We start from the raw sequence: 14253 nt of genomic DNA, 5'->3' as shown, positions 1-14253 counted from the left end.
TTTAAAAATAAAAAAGTAAAAGAAAAGAAATCGTTCAGAGGTGTACCTAGTCACTTGGGTTTTCATTAATTCCAGATGTAGCCAAGTTGGAAACCAAGAATAGCCATCACTGTGTAAATTAGCGTGTTAAACAGAAAAATGAGAAAAGAAAAATTGAAGCTGAGCGCTATGATTATTGATTCAGACACAACCTGGCAAAATGTTTTGCTTGTGTTTTTGAGGCATGCTCTCTTTATGTAACTATGGTGGTTTGAATGACAATGGCTCCCATAGGCTCATATTTTTGAATACTTGGTCACCAAGGAGTGGAACTCTTTGAGAATCAGAAGGATTGGAAGGTGTGACCTTGTTGGGGCAAGTGTGTCACTGAGGGTGGGTTTTGAAGTTTCAAAAGCCCATGTTGGGCCCAGTATTTCTCTCTGCCTGTTGCCTGTGGATCAGGTGTAAAGCTCTTAGCTACTGCTCCAGAATCATACCTCTCCACATAAGGATCATAGATTAATTCCTCTAAAACAGTAAGCAAGCCTCTGCTTCAGCTCTTTCTTTCATAATGGTTACCTTGGTCGTGGTGTCTCTTCACAGCAACAGAACAGTAACTAAGACAGTAACCCATGCAGGACTCTTGCCTCATCTTCTGTGTTTAGGTGGAAGCCCTGTCAGAGTCCACAGAGTCTGGGATGATTAGGTGGAAGCCCTACCTATCTCTCTCTCCCAGACCTGGCCCCAAAGAAAGCCCACCAATCTGGGTCACTTCCCCTCAGAAAGCCCACCACAGGTCAGCTCCTCTCCAGGGCTGCTCAAGACCCCGGCTACAGGCTACTTAAGACTTGGTCACCGTTGAGAAGCCCAGGCTCTTACCCAGACCTCTGCCTTGGCTATCCTGCAGCCATGAAAGCCTGCACACAAGACCCAGCAGGATGGAGGCCCTTGACTCAGCAAGATGTAGCCCCCAAACTAGCAGGATGTGCTCTTGAGCCCCTGACCATGAGTCCGGCCCTATTTACTAAAAAAACAAACAAACAAAAAACCCACCAGATGTCCCCATATGGTAAAGGACCAATTAAAAGTTAAACTAGCAGCTCTGGACAGGCTTTCATGATAAAGATGGAATGCAGTAACCACAGCAACCACCGCAAGAGATAGCAACTTTCCTGCAGCTGTAACTAACCAATTAGCCAGGGACAGACACCTCCAGCTTGGAGGCACACCAATCCTGAGAGTCTGTTCCTATGCAGTCTGTAGACCCCTAGGCACCCCGCCCCCTGCTTTACCCTCTATAAATACTCCGCCCTTCTGCTACTCAAGGTCTCTTCTGCTCCACCACTGTGTAGAACAGACGAGAGACCCAGGTTTGAACTCCCAATTAAAGGACTCTTCACTATTGCGTCGGTCTGGTTTCTTGGTGGATTTTGGGGGTCTGGACTCTGGGCACAACAGGAATATCTGCCCCATGCTCTCTCCCCTGCTTTCCTAAAAGCCACCAGGAATTGCTCTGCTCTACTCAAATTAAACCTGGATTTATTAATTGGCTTGATTGGCTTATTACATTGGAACTTTTCACTCCTGAGTACTGAAAGACAGTGAGAGGATGCCAGGGTTGCAGTCATCTTAAAGAAGGGTCAGACAGGGGGCAGCAGGCCCTGGGACAAACTGTTCCAGAAAACAAAACAAAACAAAAAAAACCACCAGAGGATGTGCTGCCACTCTGCCCCTAGACCCAGACAATTAGGAGCTGTGCAAAAACAAGTTCCAGACATTTCCTGCCATAACGTAAAGGATATGCTATAACATGACTAGCATACTAAACAAAGCACCAGGTATGTCCTGTGGGATGTTTTCTGCTGTTATAGATTGCATACCATAGCTGTCAGAGGGAACGAGTTTCCTGCAGATAAAAGTGGCATGTCTAACTGTCAGAGGAAATGGGTCTGCTGGTGATACAGATTCGATGACATAAACTGCTGAAGGATATAGGAGCTGCAACTCTCCAATCAGTTCAAACCAAGCGTCTCTAACCTGAAGTAAGCCCCAATCCTGAGCTTGTAACCGTATAGAGTTGGAATTCCCCTAGACCCCCATCCCCCCAACCTAACCACTATAAACATCCTATCCTGTTACTGCCTGGGGTCCCTCTCACTCCACTGCTGCGACAGAGGTGGGGGCTCGCGATTTAAAGGTTCTTTGCTTTGCATTCGGATCGGGATCTTGGTGGTCTTTCGGACATCGGACTTTGGGTAGGTACAACAACAAATGCGTCCACAAAGCCCAGTTTCCACCTGCTTAGTGAAAGAAAATTGTAAGCTGGTGGGGAAAGAGCTTTACAGAGAATTCTGGGACATATAGTCCAGATGCTTTCTGTGGTCAGAGCACTTCTACGGGAACGCTTGACTTTGGCAATGTTCTGTGGGAGAAACTAAAGTATAATCCGCGTGTTTGGTGAGATTTCGGCTGCAATTCATCTGAGGACTCTAGGAAATGCCACTCAGGAATAGGGCGCCTGCGCAAACTCAGTCCCTGGGCTCCGACCCCTAGGAATCCTGGGATTTGTAGTTCGAGGTTGCCGATCCTGTGAGTGCGTTCATGCAAGGAAGCTGAGTGGGTCGGGCTGGACCTTTGAGGACCTCCCGACCTCTTTTGACTTCCACGACCTGGTAACAGGATAAGTGAGGACCTCTTCCGGGTCACCGAAATGAGACATTGTTGCTGATGTTGCGGGACACCAGCTACCGCTGACTTCTGGTTTGGGGGAAAGTTTAGCAGTACTCCGAGTTCGGTTCCAAGGAAGAGCTGGACTTGGCAGCTTTTGGGGGAACTCCTCGGCTCTGGAATGTCGAGCTCACCCTCCCTCACCTTTCTCACACCCTGTCACTGAGTAAGAATCTTTCTGTGCCTTAGTTTCCCCTCGTGCAAAAGGGAATGTTAGGAGGATCTATAATACACATTTGGTTTTAGGATCAATTATAGAGTACAAAAAACGAAGCGCGTGCACACAAACACACACATGTATTTAGGGTGCTGTTGACATATGTGTGTTGTATGTGGTATTTTGGTATCTCTGGGGCCACACACAGTGTGTGTTTGTATAGTTCTTGGTACGTGCAGTGTTCACGTGACCACGGATGTCTGTCACCCAATATGTGGGTGCAGCTTCTTGTGTCAGAGAATGTTGTGGCAGTTTTCATTTATGTATTTATTTATTAGAGATAGGCTCTCAATCTGTAGCCTGGATGCTCTAGAACCCACTAGGCTCTTCCTTCATCGCCACCTCAGAACTGGAATTAGGGTGTGTGCCACCACACCTTGCTTTTTCCCACCATTCCGTCTGTTTAGGGACTTTTTAATTGTCAAAGACTTATTTTTTAATTATGAGTATGTGCATATATCCACAGCCACCCCTGCACAGACCATACACACACACACACACACACACACACACACACACACGCACATGCACATGCACACGTACACGCACACGCCTGTCAGTGTATACCAGGGGTCCATGGAGGCCACAGGTTTTGGAGCCTACAAAGCTGGAGTTACAGGTGGCTGTGAGCCACCCAGTGTGTGTGCTGGGAACCAAACTCACACACCCTCTGCAAGAACAACATGTGCTCCTAAGTGCTGAACCACCCCCCCTCCCCCCAACCCATTTTGTTTTTTCGTTTTCAGCTTTATGTGTGGGAGTATTTCACTTGCAGGTGTGTCTTGCACGGTGCTCAGAGGAAGATAGGATCCCCTGAAACTGGAGTTAGGGATGAGTGTGAGCATCCATGTGGGTGCTGGGAACCCAACCTGGGTCCCGACAGGACAGCAAGTGTTGTTCCCTGATAAGCCAACTCCGCAGCCCCGGACCTGTTTGGAAAAGAACGAGTGTGGTGTTCACAGGTGGAGTCCGGGAAATCGTCGTCACAGAATTCACAGTGTTTTCTTTTTCTGCTTGTGTTTTCACTATGGAAGTTTCCCAACAGTCAAATAGAGTAAAATGAACTCCGGTGACAGTCACTCTGTCATGCTGTCTCGTTTTTGAAAGTCTTCCTGCTTTTCCTCCTCTCCCAACACGTTTTGTTTTGCCCTGTGTGTGTGTGTGCTTGTGTGTGCGTGTGTGTGTGTGTGTGTGTGTGTGTGTGTGTGTGTGTGTGTGTGTGTAGGGGTGGTAGGTGTGTGTGGAGGCCACTCTCTACTGTGTCTTCTGAGACAGGCTCACTGAACCTGGTGCGTGTCCATCCCATAAGACAAGCTGGTCGGTGAGCTGCAGGGAGCCTCCTGTTCCCAATGTTTACTCAGTAGGACTTCAAATTCATTGTGTCTATATACGAAGACCAAGAGAGGAGCTTTTCTATTCATTTCTTAGGGCTGCCTTTCAAAAGCACCACAGAGTGGACAGTTTAGCAATCCTTGTGTGTGCAACTGAGTCTTGTGTGGCCCAACATGGCCTCAAACTCTCTCTAGTCCAGGCGACCCTATGCAGTGAGACCCTGACAAAAACCAAATAAAAGTGCAAAGGGAGAAAGTGCTTGGCTGCCTTTGCTCCTCTGGGATCGCCCCTGTCCCTAACGTGTGGCTCTTCTTTCTTAGCATTACTTAGTTTTGGTGTTCTCTCCCCTAGTGGGTACAGGGACCGCACCGTGTCCTTCTCAGAGTGGCCAGCAGGGGGAGCAGTTATCCGGTGAGTACCTGTGATTCACGTGGCTGTCCAACGGGCAGACAACAGGGTGATGCTAAGGTTTGGGAACAGACCGCAAAACAGGGACAAAATTGTTCCTTCGTGAAGGGGACTCCCCCACAGACCCCAGATTAGGCACAAACCACACCCAAACACCTGTTTTCACAGTGAGATCCTTTATTAAGCAGGAAAGAAAAGTTAAAGTGGCCGCTTTCTGACTCAGGCAGAAAAACAGCAGCAAATCTTTGCAGGCGTAATTTTTGTTTGTTTTTTGTTTCTTCGAGACATGGTTTCTCTGTGTAGTTTTAGTGCCTGGATCTTGCTCTGTAGACCATGCTGGCGTCGAACTCACAGAGATCTGCCGAGCTCTTCCTCCTGAGTGCTGCGATTAAAGGCGTGAGCCTCCTCTGCTGCCGCCACCACCTACCTGGCTGCAGGTGTAATTTTTAAGAGGAGGAAAAGGGGAGGTCTGTGTTAGAATGGGCTAGGATGCAGTGGTAGAGGAGAAAATTGAAGAGGGAAAAGGGGAGGGGCACAAGGTAACGCGGGGGGCCATATTTGTCCCGAATGGGGAGACAGAGAACTGCCTCTGGATAGAGGAGGCAGACACAGCACACAGGCAAAGGACGGTTTATAAAGTGAAAGTAGGAAACCCCGTGTTAGGATGAGGTGTTTAACTTTAATTGGGCATGTTAATTAGGTGAATCAAAGGGTCTTTTGATAGCTGGACTTTGGTAGTCAGCCTCAGGCAAAATTAGGGAATAGAGCTTGGTGGCTAGTTTTAGGAATATAATCTACTGGGTGTTTTTCAGCAAGGCAGAGGGAATGGAGCCGTCCTCACCTTGCTAGAGATGGCCAGAATCCCTTTGCTTGGCTTATTTATTTTTGGTGAGCTGTAGAATCCATCAATAGTAGAGTATTCAAAAGTTGATGTACAGTTCTGATCTTGGACAAGAACCGGCAGGCAGGCAGGGATGGCGCTGAGCAGCTGCTGAGAGAGCCACAGAAGCAGAGAGCTAGGTGGCAATGGCTGATGGCCTTTGAAACCTCAAGGCCCTCCCCCAGTGGCACACTTCCTGCTCCCTCAGAGTTCTTTCACCTTCTAAACCACCCTCCCTTATCCCGGGATCTGAGTTCATCCTGTAAGTGTGAGACCATGCTTGAGTTTGTCTGTTTTTGTCGTCCAGAGTATCAGGGAGACAAGGCTTGGAGTTGGTGGCGCACGCCTTTAATCCCAGCACTTGGAAGGCAGAGGCAGGTGGATCTCAGAGTTCCAGACCAGCGTGGTCTACAGAGCAAGTTCCAGGACAGCCAGGGCTACACAGAGAAACCCTGTCTCAGAAAAAAAAAAAAAGAAGAAAGGAAGGAAGGAAGGAAGGAAGGGTTAGTTATTATGCAGCGCTGTGTTATTCATTAAGCAGCACTGTTTACCATGTGAGAAAAGACATGAGGCACAACAAAATCCACTAAAAGAGTTTATTAGGGGAAGGAGAATGGAGGGGATGTGTTTAGTTCTATTGAAGATCGTGCAGGGAGAGAGGAGAGAAATATGTGATTCGTTTTTTATGGATTTCCCCACACTTGCGCATATGGGCTTACGTAGCTAAACCATGAATGCACATAGATTACATGATCATGTTTCTCGAAAATTACGTGATCACACAGCACACGGATTACATAGGACATAAGGCCCCAGAATCACTAAGTGTTTTGCCAGTGCATGTGTGGTCATGGGAGAGAGGCTAGGAAGGGAGGGAGGAGGGGAGGGAGGGAGGGAGAGAGAAAGAGAGCGCACTGGCTGCTCCTGCACAGGATCTGGGTTCAATTCCCAGGACCCACAACCATGCTTAACTCCAGGTCCCTGGGATCTGCTGCCCTCTTCTGGCCTCTGCACACGGTGCATAGACATACTGCAGGTGAAACACTGACGCACATAAATTAACTTGTTTGTTAAACAGGGACCTGTGGCTGAATGCTTATTAACCTTTATTTTAATATAGATTGATTTCTTTTTGTTTATAAAAATTACCTCAGGGGACTGGAGAGATGGCTCAGCAGTGTTTCTGTTCTTGTAAAAGACCCAGTTTGGTTCCCAGCAGCCACGTGGTGACATACAACTTTCCACAGCTGCAGTTCCGGGGGATCTGACATTCTCTTCTGCCCTCCATGGACACCAAGTACGCATGTGGTGCAGAACCATACATGCAAGCAAATCATACACATAAAAGTGAATCTAACACTCACCTTGAAATTAGAATTGAGCACAGTATGGGAAAGTGAGTATTGTTGAATAAATTCACCTTTTCTGTCATTTTGTTTGTAAAACACCCAATTTCCTTTCTTCTTTTTTTCATGGCACAATGTTTTATTTGTAATAGCAGTCTAGATTAAAGTTTTAAATTATACATTTTCAAGTGATGTACACCTTAATTCATTTTCCCATACTGGAAATTAAATCTAAGGCTTCTCTGTGCTAGGCAAAGGTTCTACCACTGAGCCACATCCCAAGTCCCCTTTTTTTTTTTTTTTTTTTTTTTTTTTTTTTTTTTTTTTTTTTTTTGGTTTTTCGAGACAGGGTTTCTCTGTGTAGCTTTGCGCCTTTCCTGGGACTCAACTCTGTAGACCAGGCTGGCCTCGAACTCACAGAGATCCGCCTGGCTCTGCCTCCCGAGTGCTGGGATTAAAGGCGTGCGCCACCACCGCCCGGCCTTCTTTTTTAATTTAACAGACCGAGTCTTACTGTGTAGCTAAGTCTGGTCTCAAAGTCTCAATACTCCTGCTTGACCTTCAGTGCTGAGATTTCAGGCATGTACTGTCATAACCGCTTTTATCCATGGTTTTATTGACATCATGATTCCAGAAATCTTCATGATCAGTCATAAAAGAGGCACATGTGACAGATGTCTTTTGTCTACCCACAGATATTTAAATAGTTTAGCAGTTTTGATGTCTTAAGAAATGTTATTGTAATATTTGTATAAATTAACCTTTTCCTCCAGAAGAAATGCAAGGAAATTTTACTACCGTTCCTGTTGTTTAGAAATACTTGATTAGGGCTGGAGAGATGGCTCAGAGGTTAAGAGCACCGGCTGCTCTTCCAGAGGTCCTGAGTTCAATTCCCAGCAACCACATGGTGGCTCACAACCATCTGTAATGAGATCTGGTGCCCTCTTCTGGCCTGCAGAGATACATGCAGACAGAACACTGTATACATAATAAATAAATAAATCTTTAAAAAAAAAAAAAAGAAATACTTAATTAAAACACATTAAAATATTTCATTTGTATGAGTGTTCTGCCTGCATATAAGTCTGTGCTCCATATGGAGCCAAAAAGGTGTTGGATCTCCTGGAACTGGAGTTACAATTACTTGTGAGCTGCCATGTGTGTGCTGGGAATTGAACCTGGATCCTCTGGAAGAGCAGCCAGTTGTCTTAACCACTGAGCCACTATATTTCCAGCCCCTAAAACATACTTTTAATATGTAATACTTTGGCTGCTCTTTATGGAAAGTATATTGTTCAATGTGTTCTAATTAATCATAGAAGATGTTCATTTTTTTTCAAATGAGAAAGATAGGATTTCCTTTCTCATAGCTGAGTCACACCCAGGTGTGTTTACTAACTGCTTTTCCTGTTTCCTTCACTATGTGAATGTGCTGTATTGGCAGAATAATGTACTCAGATGGAAAAGTCTAGTTCCTCGGAGCAGCCTTGTGAGGCAGCGCTGCCTTCAGTGCGTTCAACAGTCAGGAGGGCGAAGCTCAGACGCTGACGTCTGCACAGGGACCAACACCCCTCAGACTCCAAGGGATCCTGTGACTGAGGATGCAGGACCTTCTCCTGGTGGGTGCAAGACGCGGCAGACGAGGATCCCCTTTCCTGGCTCACTCTGGAGTGGATCCTCATCTGGGATGACTGTGGTTCATCTGGGGATCCTGAATGTTCAGGGCCAGTTTCCAGATGGAAAGTTAAAGCAGCCTCATTGGCCATGATGGTTCTAAAGCTGATTTCACCCCCAGGCAACAAGTGGATAGAGGCTCAAGATGATGGTGAGCATCCCACAGTGCACCAGGGAGCCCCCTCAGCTGAGAAGTATCTGGCACATAATGCCAGGAGTGTTCCAGTTGGGACACTACTGTGCACAGCTGTGTGGGGAGGACAGCGCTGGGGATGTAGCTCACTGGTAGAGCTCTTGCCTAACATCCATGAGGCCCTGGATTCGACCTTTCATCTTCCAGTATCAAAACTTTTAACAATTATGTGATTGAGCAGATGAATGCCTGGCATGGTGGTTCACACCTGAAATTCCAGCATTTGGGAGGCAGGGGCAGAGGTGGGAAGATCAGTACAAGTTCAGGCCAGCTTGGTCTACACAGCAATTTCTGATCAACCAAGGCTACAAAACAAGACCTTGTCTCCAAAACAAAAAGGAGCAGTAACAAAAAGCGGGTGAGTGGTATGGAAACATGGCCTCTGGGTTCTTAGCTCAGGACTTGCTCTCCACTCATCTTTCCACACTTCTCAGAGCTTTCCTTCTTGCAGAAGACCAAGGTTGAAGTTGAGGGTTTGGTGTCACAGGAGATGGTGACATGCAAGGATGTGGCTGTGGTCTTCAGTGAGGAGGAGCTGGAGCTGCTGGACGCTGCCCAGAAGAAGCTGTACTGTGACGTGATGCTAGAGAACTTCAGGAATGTGGTGTCCCTGGGTGAGGGCAGACACTGGTGCTGAACAACAGGTCCACGCAGTTTGGCCCTAGATGTGATCCGAGCTCTTGAAGTACATTCTAGTTTTCTAGTCATCATGTGATACAGAGTTGGAATCTCCCTAGTTTTACAAATGAAGCAAAAATTGAAAGCATGGTAGTATGTTTTCATCTTTCTCAAATTATAATCTCAATTAGTAGATTGTGGCACACTCTGAGTCACACCTACCAACACTATTTTCACTGAACTAAGTTGAGGCAGCTGGAGAGAGAGCTCATCAGTTAATGCTGTCTGCTCTTTTAGAAGACCAGAGTTTGGCTCCTAGCACCCACATCAGGTGGCTCACAAATACCTGTAACTCCAGCTCCAGAGGATCTGCTGCCCTCTACTGGTTTCCATTGTCACCTGCACTCATACACACACACACACACACACACACACACACACACACACACACACACACACAGAAACATATACACATCAATATAAATCAGGAGAAATATTTTAAAAATTAAATAAAATAGAGTTGGTCATCAGTCAATGGCACCTGGTCCCAAGGGTAATGACCCCATTTCAATCCCCGGGGCCTACGTGACGGAGGGAGAGAACCAAGTCCCACTTGTCTCTGACCACCAGTGGTGTGCACAAACATACATACCAAATAAAATGTAAGAAAACACCCTGGCATGCCGCGGACTGGGTCTCAGTAGGAACACCAGACCGAGGGAGAACAGGTCGAAGGTACTCAGGATAAGTGAGATTCGGCGAATGACAGACAGACACAGACACGAGAGTATGCTGTGAAACTGCTGCAATTTTACTCAGATCAAGCAGTGTTTTTTATACAATCATTTGAAGAAAACAAGGCAATCGGCCAGTGGGGCGATAGACATAGAATTAACAATGTGGTCACACAATTTTCTCAGAATGATTAATAGATCTCATGAGTACAGGTGTTATTTCCTCTTTTGTGGTCCCTCATCCAGACAGAGAACATTACGGCCCTAGCTGAAGTTTTTCCTTCTACGTAATTATTAGACCTTCGTTTTGTATCAAAATTAAACCCTTCCCACCATCGTTCTAACCATGGTTTCATTTGTGTGAAAATATTTAACCTTTGCCTGCAGGTGAGAAGGCACCAGGGGGGTTGGGACCTAGCTATTCTTTCCATGAACTGTAACTTATGCCATTCTGTTTTCATGCTTTTATGATTCACCCATTGGTTCCCATGTTTATCATAAGCTCCCGTAAAGGGCAATGGCTCCAAATAATTATTATATCTAGGATTAAATTTAGGGGGTTGCCACCACCGACCCTTGATGAGAAACTCTATTTGTCCCTTGATAATTCTTGTAGGACTGGCTAGTTCCTGTAACTGCTTCCTTGCAGCTGCTGTTGGCTGCGCGTGTGGATTGCTTATGAGTTCCTGGACTTTTACTTTCATCTCTCCTCACTAGAATCCTTGTCCCTCTGAGTCATAAGTTCTTTTTGCTCTAAATCATTCATAAATTCCCCCAAACTTCTAGGACTCTCTTTAACTGTTTGCCTAAAAGCTTGAATTATAGGTGGGGGTATTGAGGCCACTTTTGAGGAATCATTATTCTCTTTATGGGGCACATCAGGAACATTGAGAGCTAACTCCCTGAAATTGATACACAAGGAAACAGCAATAGTCACAGCTGCAAAGAGAAAAAAGGCAGAATGCCAACCAGCCTCTGCAAGCAGATTTTGCATGGTTCCGTGTAGCCTGGCACCATGATTCAGGCAGATTGATAAGGGGTCGCCGGGGGCATAGACCCGAGGGCCGCGAGCCCCCCTTTCCCACGTAACCACCTCATCCAAGGCATTTGTCACGCGGGCGACACCATCGTGGGCGTGGCACTGGCAGTCTATCTAGCACATGACCAAGGACAGTTTGAGAGACTAGGGAGAGGGGATAATGAAAATAGACATTTGTCAAGTAATGTATACTAAAGTCTGTGTCTGTATGTTTTGGGGCTTTTCAAACAATGTATGTCTTCCACTGACTTGTATTATAGGTTGGGGAAGAACGGGTTTGATGTCCTGAAGCAGATGCAGTGGAATGCTTGTTTTTAGGACTTGGGACTCTGCTGTGTTGATTTCAAATGTATTCCTCACAGGGCATCAGATCATGACTCCAGAGGTTTCACTCCAACTCAAGAGAGAAGACTTGCTTTGGGTGTTGACGATGGTCAGTTGGAACTGTGAGTCTACAGGTGAGAACAGAGTGACTCAGCTACCCTGCTTCTCAGCCTGTGCACAACTTTGGGGCTGGTGTCAGCCAGGGCTTTTGCCGCTCTCGTGAATCCATCCCGCTCTCAGCATCAGTTTCCACTTGTACCGACTCCCTCGGACTTAGTCACATGATGCTCTTCCTCTCAGTCTTCAGCCCCATCAGAGAGTCCACAAGAGACACAGATCGACCCAGTCTGATGCACTGTTTAAAAATCTCAGTCAAAGGCCACTATTTCAGTCTCATCAGAGCGTCCCCACTGAAGAAAACTCAAACGAATATGAGGAGTGTGGGACTCTTGGGAAAGACTCACATGGTCAGACACCCCTGTTAGTCCACGCAGGAGATGAGGCCTATAAATGTGAGGAGTGTGGGGCAAGCTTCAATCAAAGCTCCTATCTTCAAGTCCATCAGAGAGTCCACGCTGCAAAGAAGGCTTATAAGTGTGAGGAGTGTGGGAAGGGCTTCAGCTGGTTTTCACGGCTACACGCCCATCATCGAATCCACACTGGAGAGAAACCATACAGATGTGGTGCCTCTGGCAAGGGCTTTAGTTACAGCTCACACCTTAACATTCATTGTAGAATGCACTCAGGAGAAAAGCCCTGTAGGTGTGAGGAGCGTGGGAAGGGCTTCAGTGTAGGCTCACACCTCCAAGCTCATCAGATAAGCCACACCGGAGAGAAACCATACAAATGTGAGGAGTGTGGGAAGGAATTCTGTCGGGCCTCTAATCTTCTGGACCATCAGCGAGGCCACACTGGAGAGAAGCCTTACCTATGTGATGCTTGTGGGAAGGGCTTCAGTCGGAGTTCTGATTTTAACATTCATATTAGAGTCCACACGGGAGAGAAACCCTACGTATGTGAGGAGTGTGGGAAGGGCTTCAGCCAGGCCTCAAACCTTCTGGCCCATCAGAGAGGCCACACTGGCGAGAAACCCTACAGATGTAACACATGTGGGAAGAGCTTCCGTCGGAATTCAGATCTGAACGTTCATTGTAGAATCCATACAGGAGAGAAACCCTATAAATGTGAGAAGTGTGGGAAATCCTTCAGTCAGTTTTCAAGTCTCCAAGTGCGTCAGAGAGTCCACACGGGAGAGAAACCATATCAGTGTGCAGAGCGTGGGAAAAGGCTTCAGTCAGTTCTCAAGTCTTCAGATGCATTGGAGAGTCCACACTGAAGAAAAACCCTACAATATAGCAAGTGTGGGAAGAGCTTCCGACGGAGTTCAGATTTTAATGTTCATTGTAGAATCCATACAGGAGAGAAACCCTATAAATGTGAGAAAGCCTTCAGTCAGTCCTCAAGTCTTCAGGTGCATCAGAGAGTCCACACGGGAGAAACCGTATCAGTGTGTGGTATGTGGGAAGGGCTTCAGTGCAGGGTCACAACTTCAAGCCCACCAGAGGTCCCACACTGGAGAAAGACCCTATCAATGTGAGGAGTGTGGAAAAGGTTTCTGTCGGGCATCCAATTTTCTCGCTCACCGTGGAGTCCACACAGGAGAAAAACCATTCCCATGTGACCTGTGTGGAAAACGCTTCCGGCAGAGGTCCTACCTCCAAGCCCACCAGAGGGTCCACACTGGAGAGAAACCGTACAAGTGTGACGAGTGTGGGAAAGTCTTTAGCTGGAGCTCATACCTTCAAGCCCACCAGAGGGTTCACACTGGAGAGAAACCTTTCAAGTGTGAGGCTTATGGGAAAGGGTTCAGCTGGAGCTCCGGTCTCCTGGTTCACCAGCGAGCCCATGCTAAGGATGAATGTGGTAAGGGCCTTTCTTCATCTGAGGATTCATACAGGAAATAAGCTCTACAAACTTCATATTTCAAGAGGATGCTGAACTCTCTGATCTGAGCTGTCAAAGGGCACAGAAAAGTTATCTCATAATTGGGAATGTATGTTACCTGGAGCTATAGTAGACTGCCATGGTTTTTGGGAGACCAGACATGAACTAGTCAGAATGGACTTTTGGTCATTTCATCCAGAACCTTGACCCTTATCAGATCCATGCAGACAAGATGCCCTGGAAAGATGAACTTGGCCTGGAATTAACTAGAAGCACAAGCCTGTTCAATAGGATTTAAACTCCAAAGAGGAGAGACATCATACACAGCCAAATCTGACCCACCTTTCCAGTGCCTAACACATTGTGTGCTTTCAGTAATTGTTAAGCATCAAGAAAGCCGGGTTGGGGATTTAGCTCAGTGGTAGAGCGCTTGCCTAGCAAGTGCAAGGCCCTGTGTTCGGTCCTCAGCTCCAGAAAAAAAAAAGACAGAAAAAAATAATAAAGCCACACATAATGGCTCACAGTTGTAATTCCAACTCTCAGGAGGCCAAGGGGAGAGTTTTTCTATAGGATTATCCTGAGCTACAGTTTGAAACTCCATTTCAACACACCAAAATATTAATAATCAGCAAGAGGAGCAATTGTTTGATAGGGGTTTTTTGGTTGTTGTTGTTGTTATCTGTCAAAGGGTTTTTTTTGTTGTTGTTGTTTGTTTTGTTTTTTAAGACAGTGTTTCTCCATATAACAACAGCCTTGGCTGTCCTGGAACTTGCTTTGTAGACCAGGCTGGACTCAAACTCACAGAGATCCGCCTACCTCAGCCTCCTGAATGCTGGGA

The 14253-nt window shown here is 46.5% G+C and overlaps 3 protein-coding genes across 4 annotated transcripts; all 3 read left to right on the top strand.

The window, feature by feature from the left end:
* The first annotated feature begins 4604 nt into the window (after window positions 1–4604).
* On the top strand, window positions 4605–11863 carry LOC128095569 (zinc finger protein 45-like). Of its 2 annotated transcripts, XM_052714656.1 has the most exons (4): window positions 4605–4666; window positions 8334–8714; window positions 9208–9370; window positions 11510–11863. In XM_052714656.1, exons 2-4 carry the CDS (start codon window positions 8709–8711, stop codon window positions 11692–11694), a joined length of 354 nt encoding a protein of 117 aa, XP_052570616.1. In that variant the 5' UTR covers window positions 4605–4666; window positions 8334–8708; the 3' UTR covers window positions 11695–11863. The 2 variants fall into 2 exon arrangements, with proteins under 2 accessions (XP_052570616.1, XP_052570617.1); XM_052714657.1 differs by lacking the exon at window positions 4605–4666 and having other exon boundaries at window positions 8109–8714.
* Window positions 11864–12084: 221 nt separating this feature from the next.
* LOC128095568 (zinc finger protein 45-like) lies at window positions 12085–12975 on the top strand. Its single transcript, XM_052714654.1, has one exon. It carries the CDS (start codon window positions 12208–12210, stop codon window positions 12805–12807), a length of 600 nt encoding a protein of 199 aa, XP_052570614.1. The 5' UTR covers window positions 12085–12207; the 3' UTR covers window positions 12808–12975.
* LOC128124066 (zinc finger protein 45-like) lies at window positions 12832–13480 on the top strand (the record flags this gene model as incomplete). Its single annotated transcript, XM_052760300.1, is given in 2 exon segments — window positions 12832–12962; window positions 12964–13480. Coding segments are annotated over 2 exon segments (603 nt in total), but the record flags the coding sequence as incomplete, so codon positions are not given.
* Window positions 13481–14253: the final 773 nt, after the last annotated feature.

Source organism: Peromyscus californicus, unplaced genomic scaffold, assembly GCF_007827085.1.
Source record: "Peromyscus californicus insignis strain IS unplaced genomic scaffold, ASM782708v3 Scaffold_4__1_contigs__length_199733344, whole genome shotgun sequence".
Taxonomy (NCBI): Eukaryota; Metazoa; Chordata; class Mammalia; order Rodentia; family Cricetidae; genus Peromyscus; species Peromyscus californicus.
This window is presented reverse-complemented; position numbering and strand designations above follow the sequence as displayed.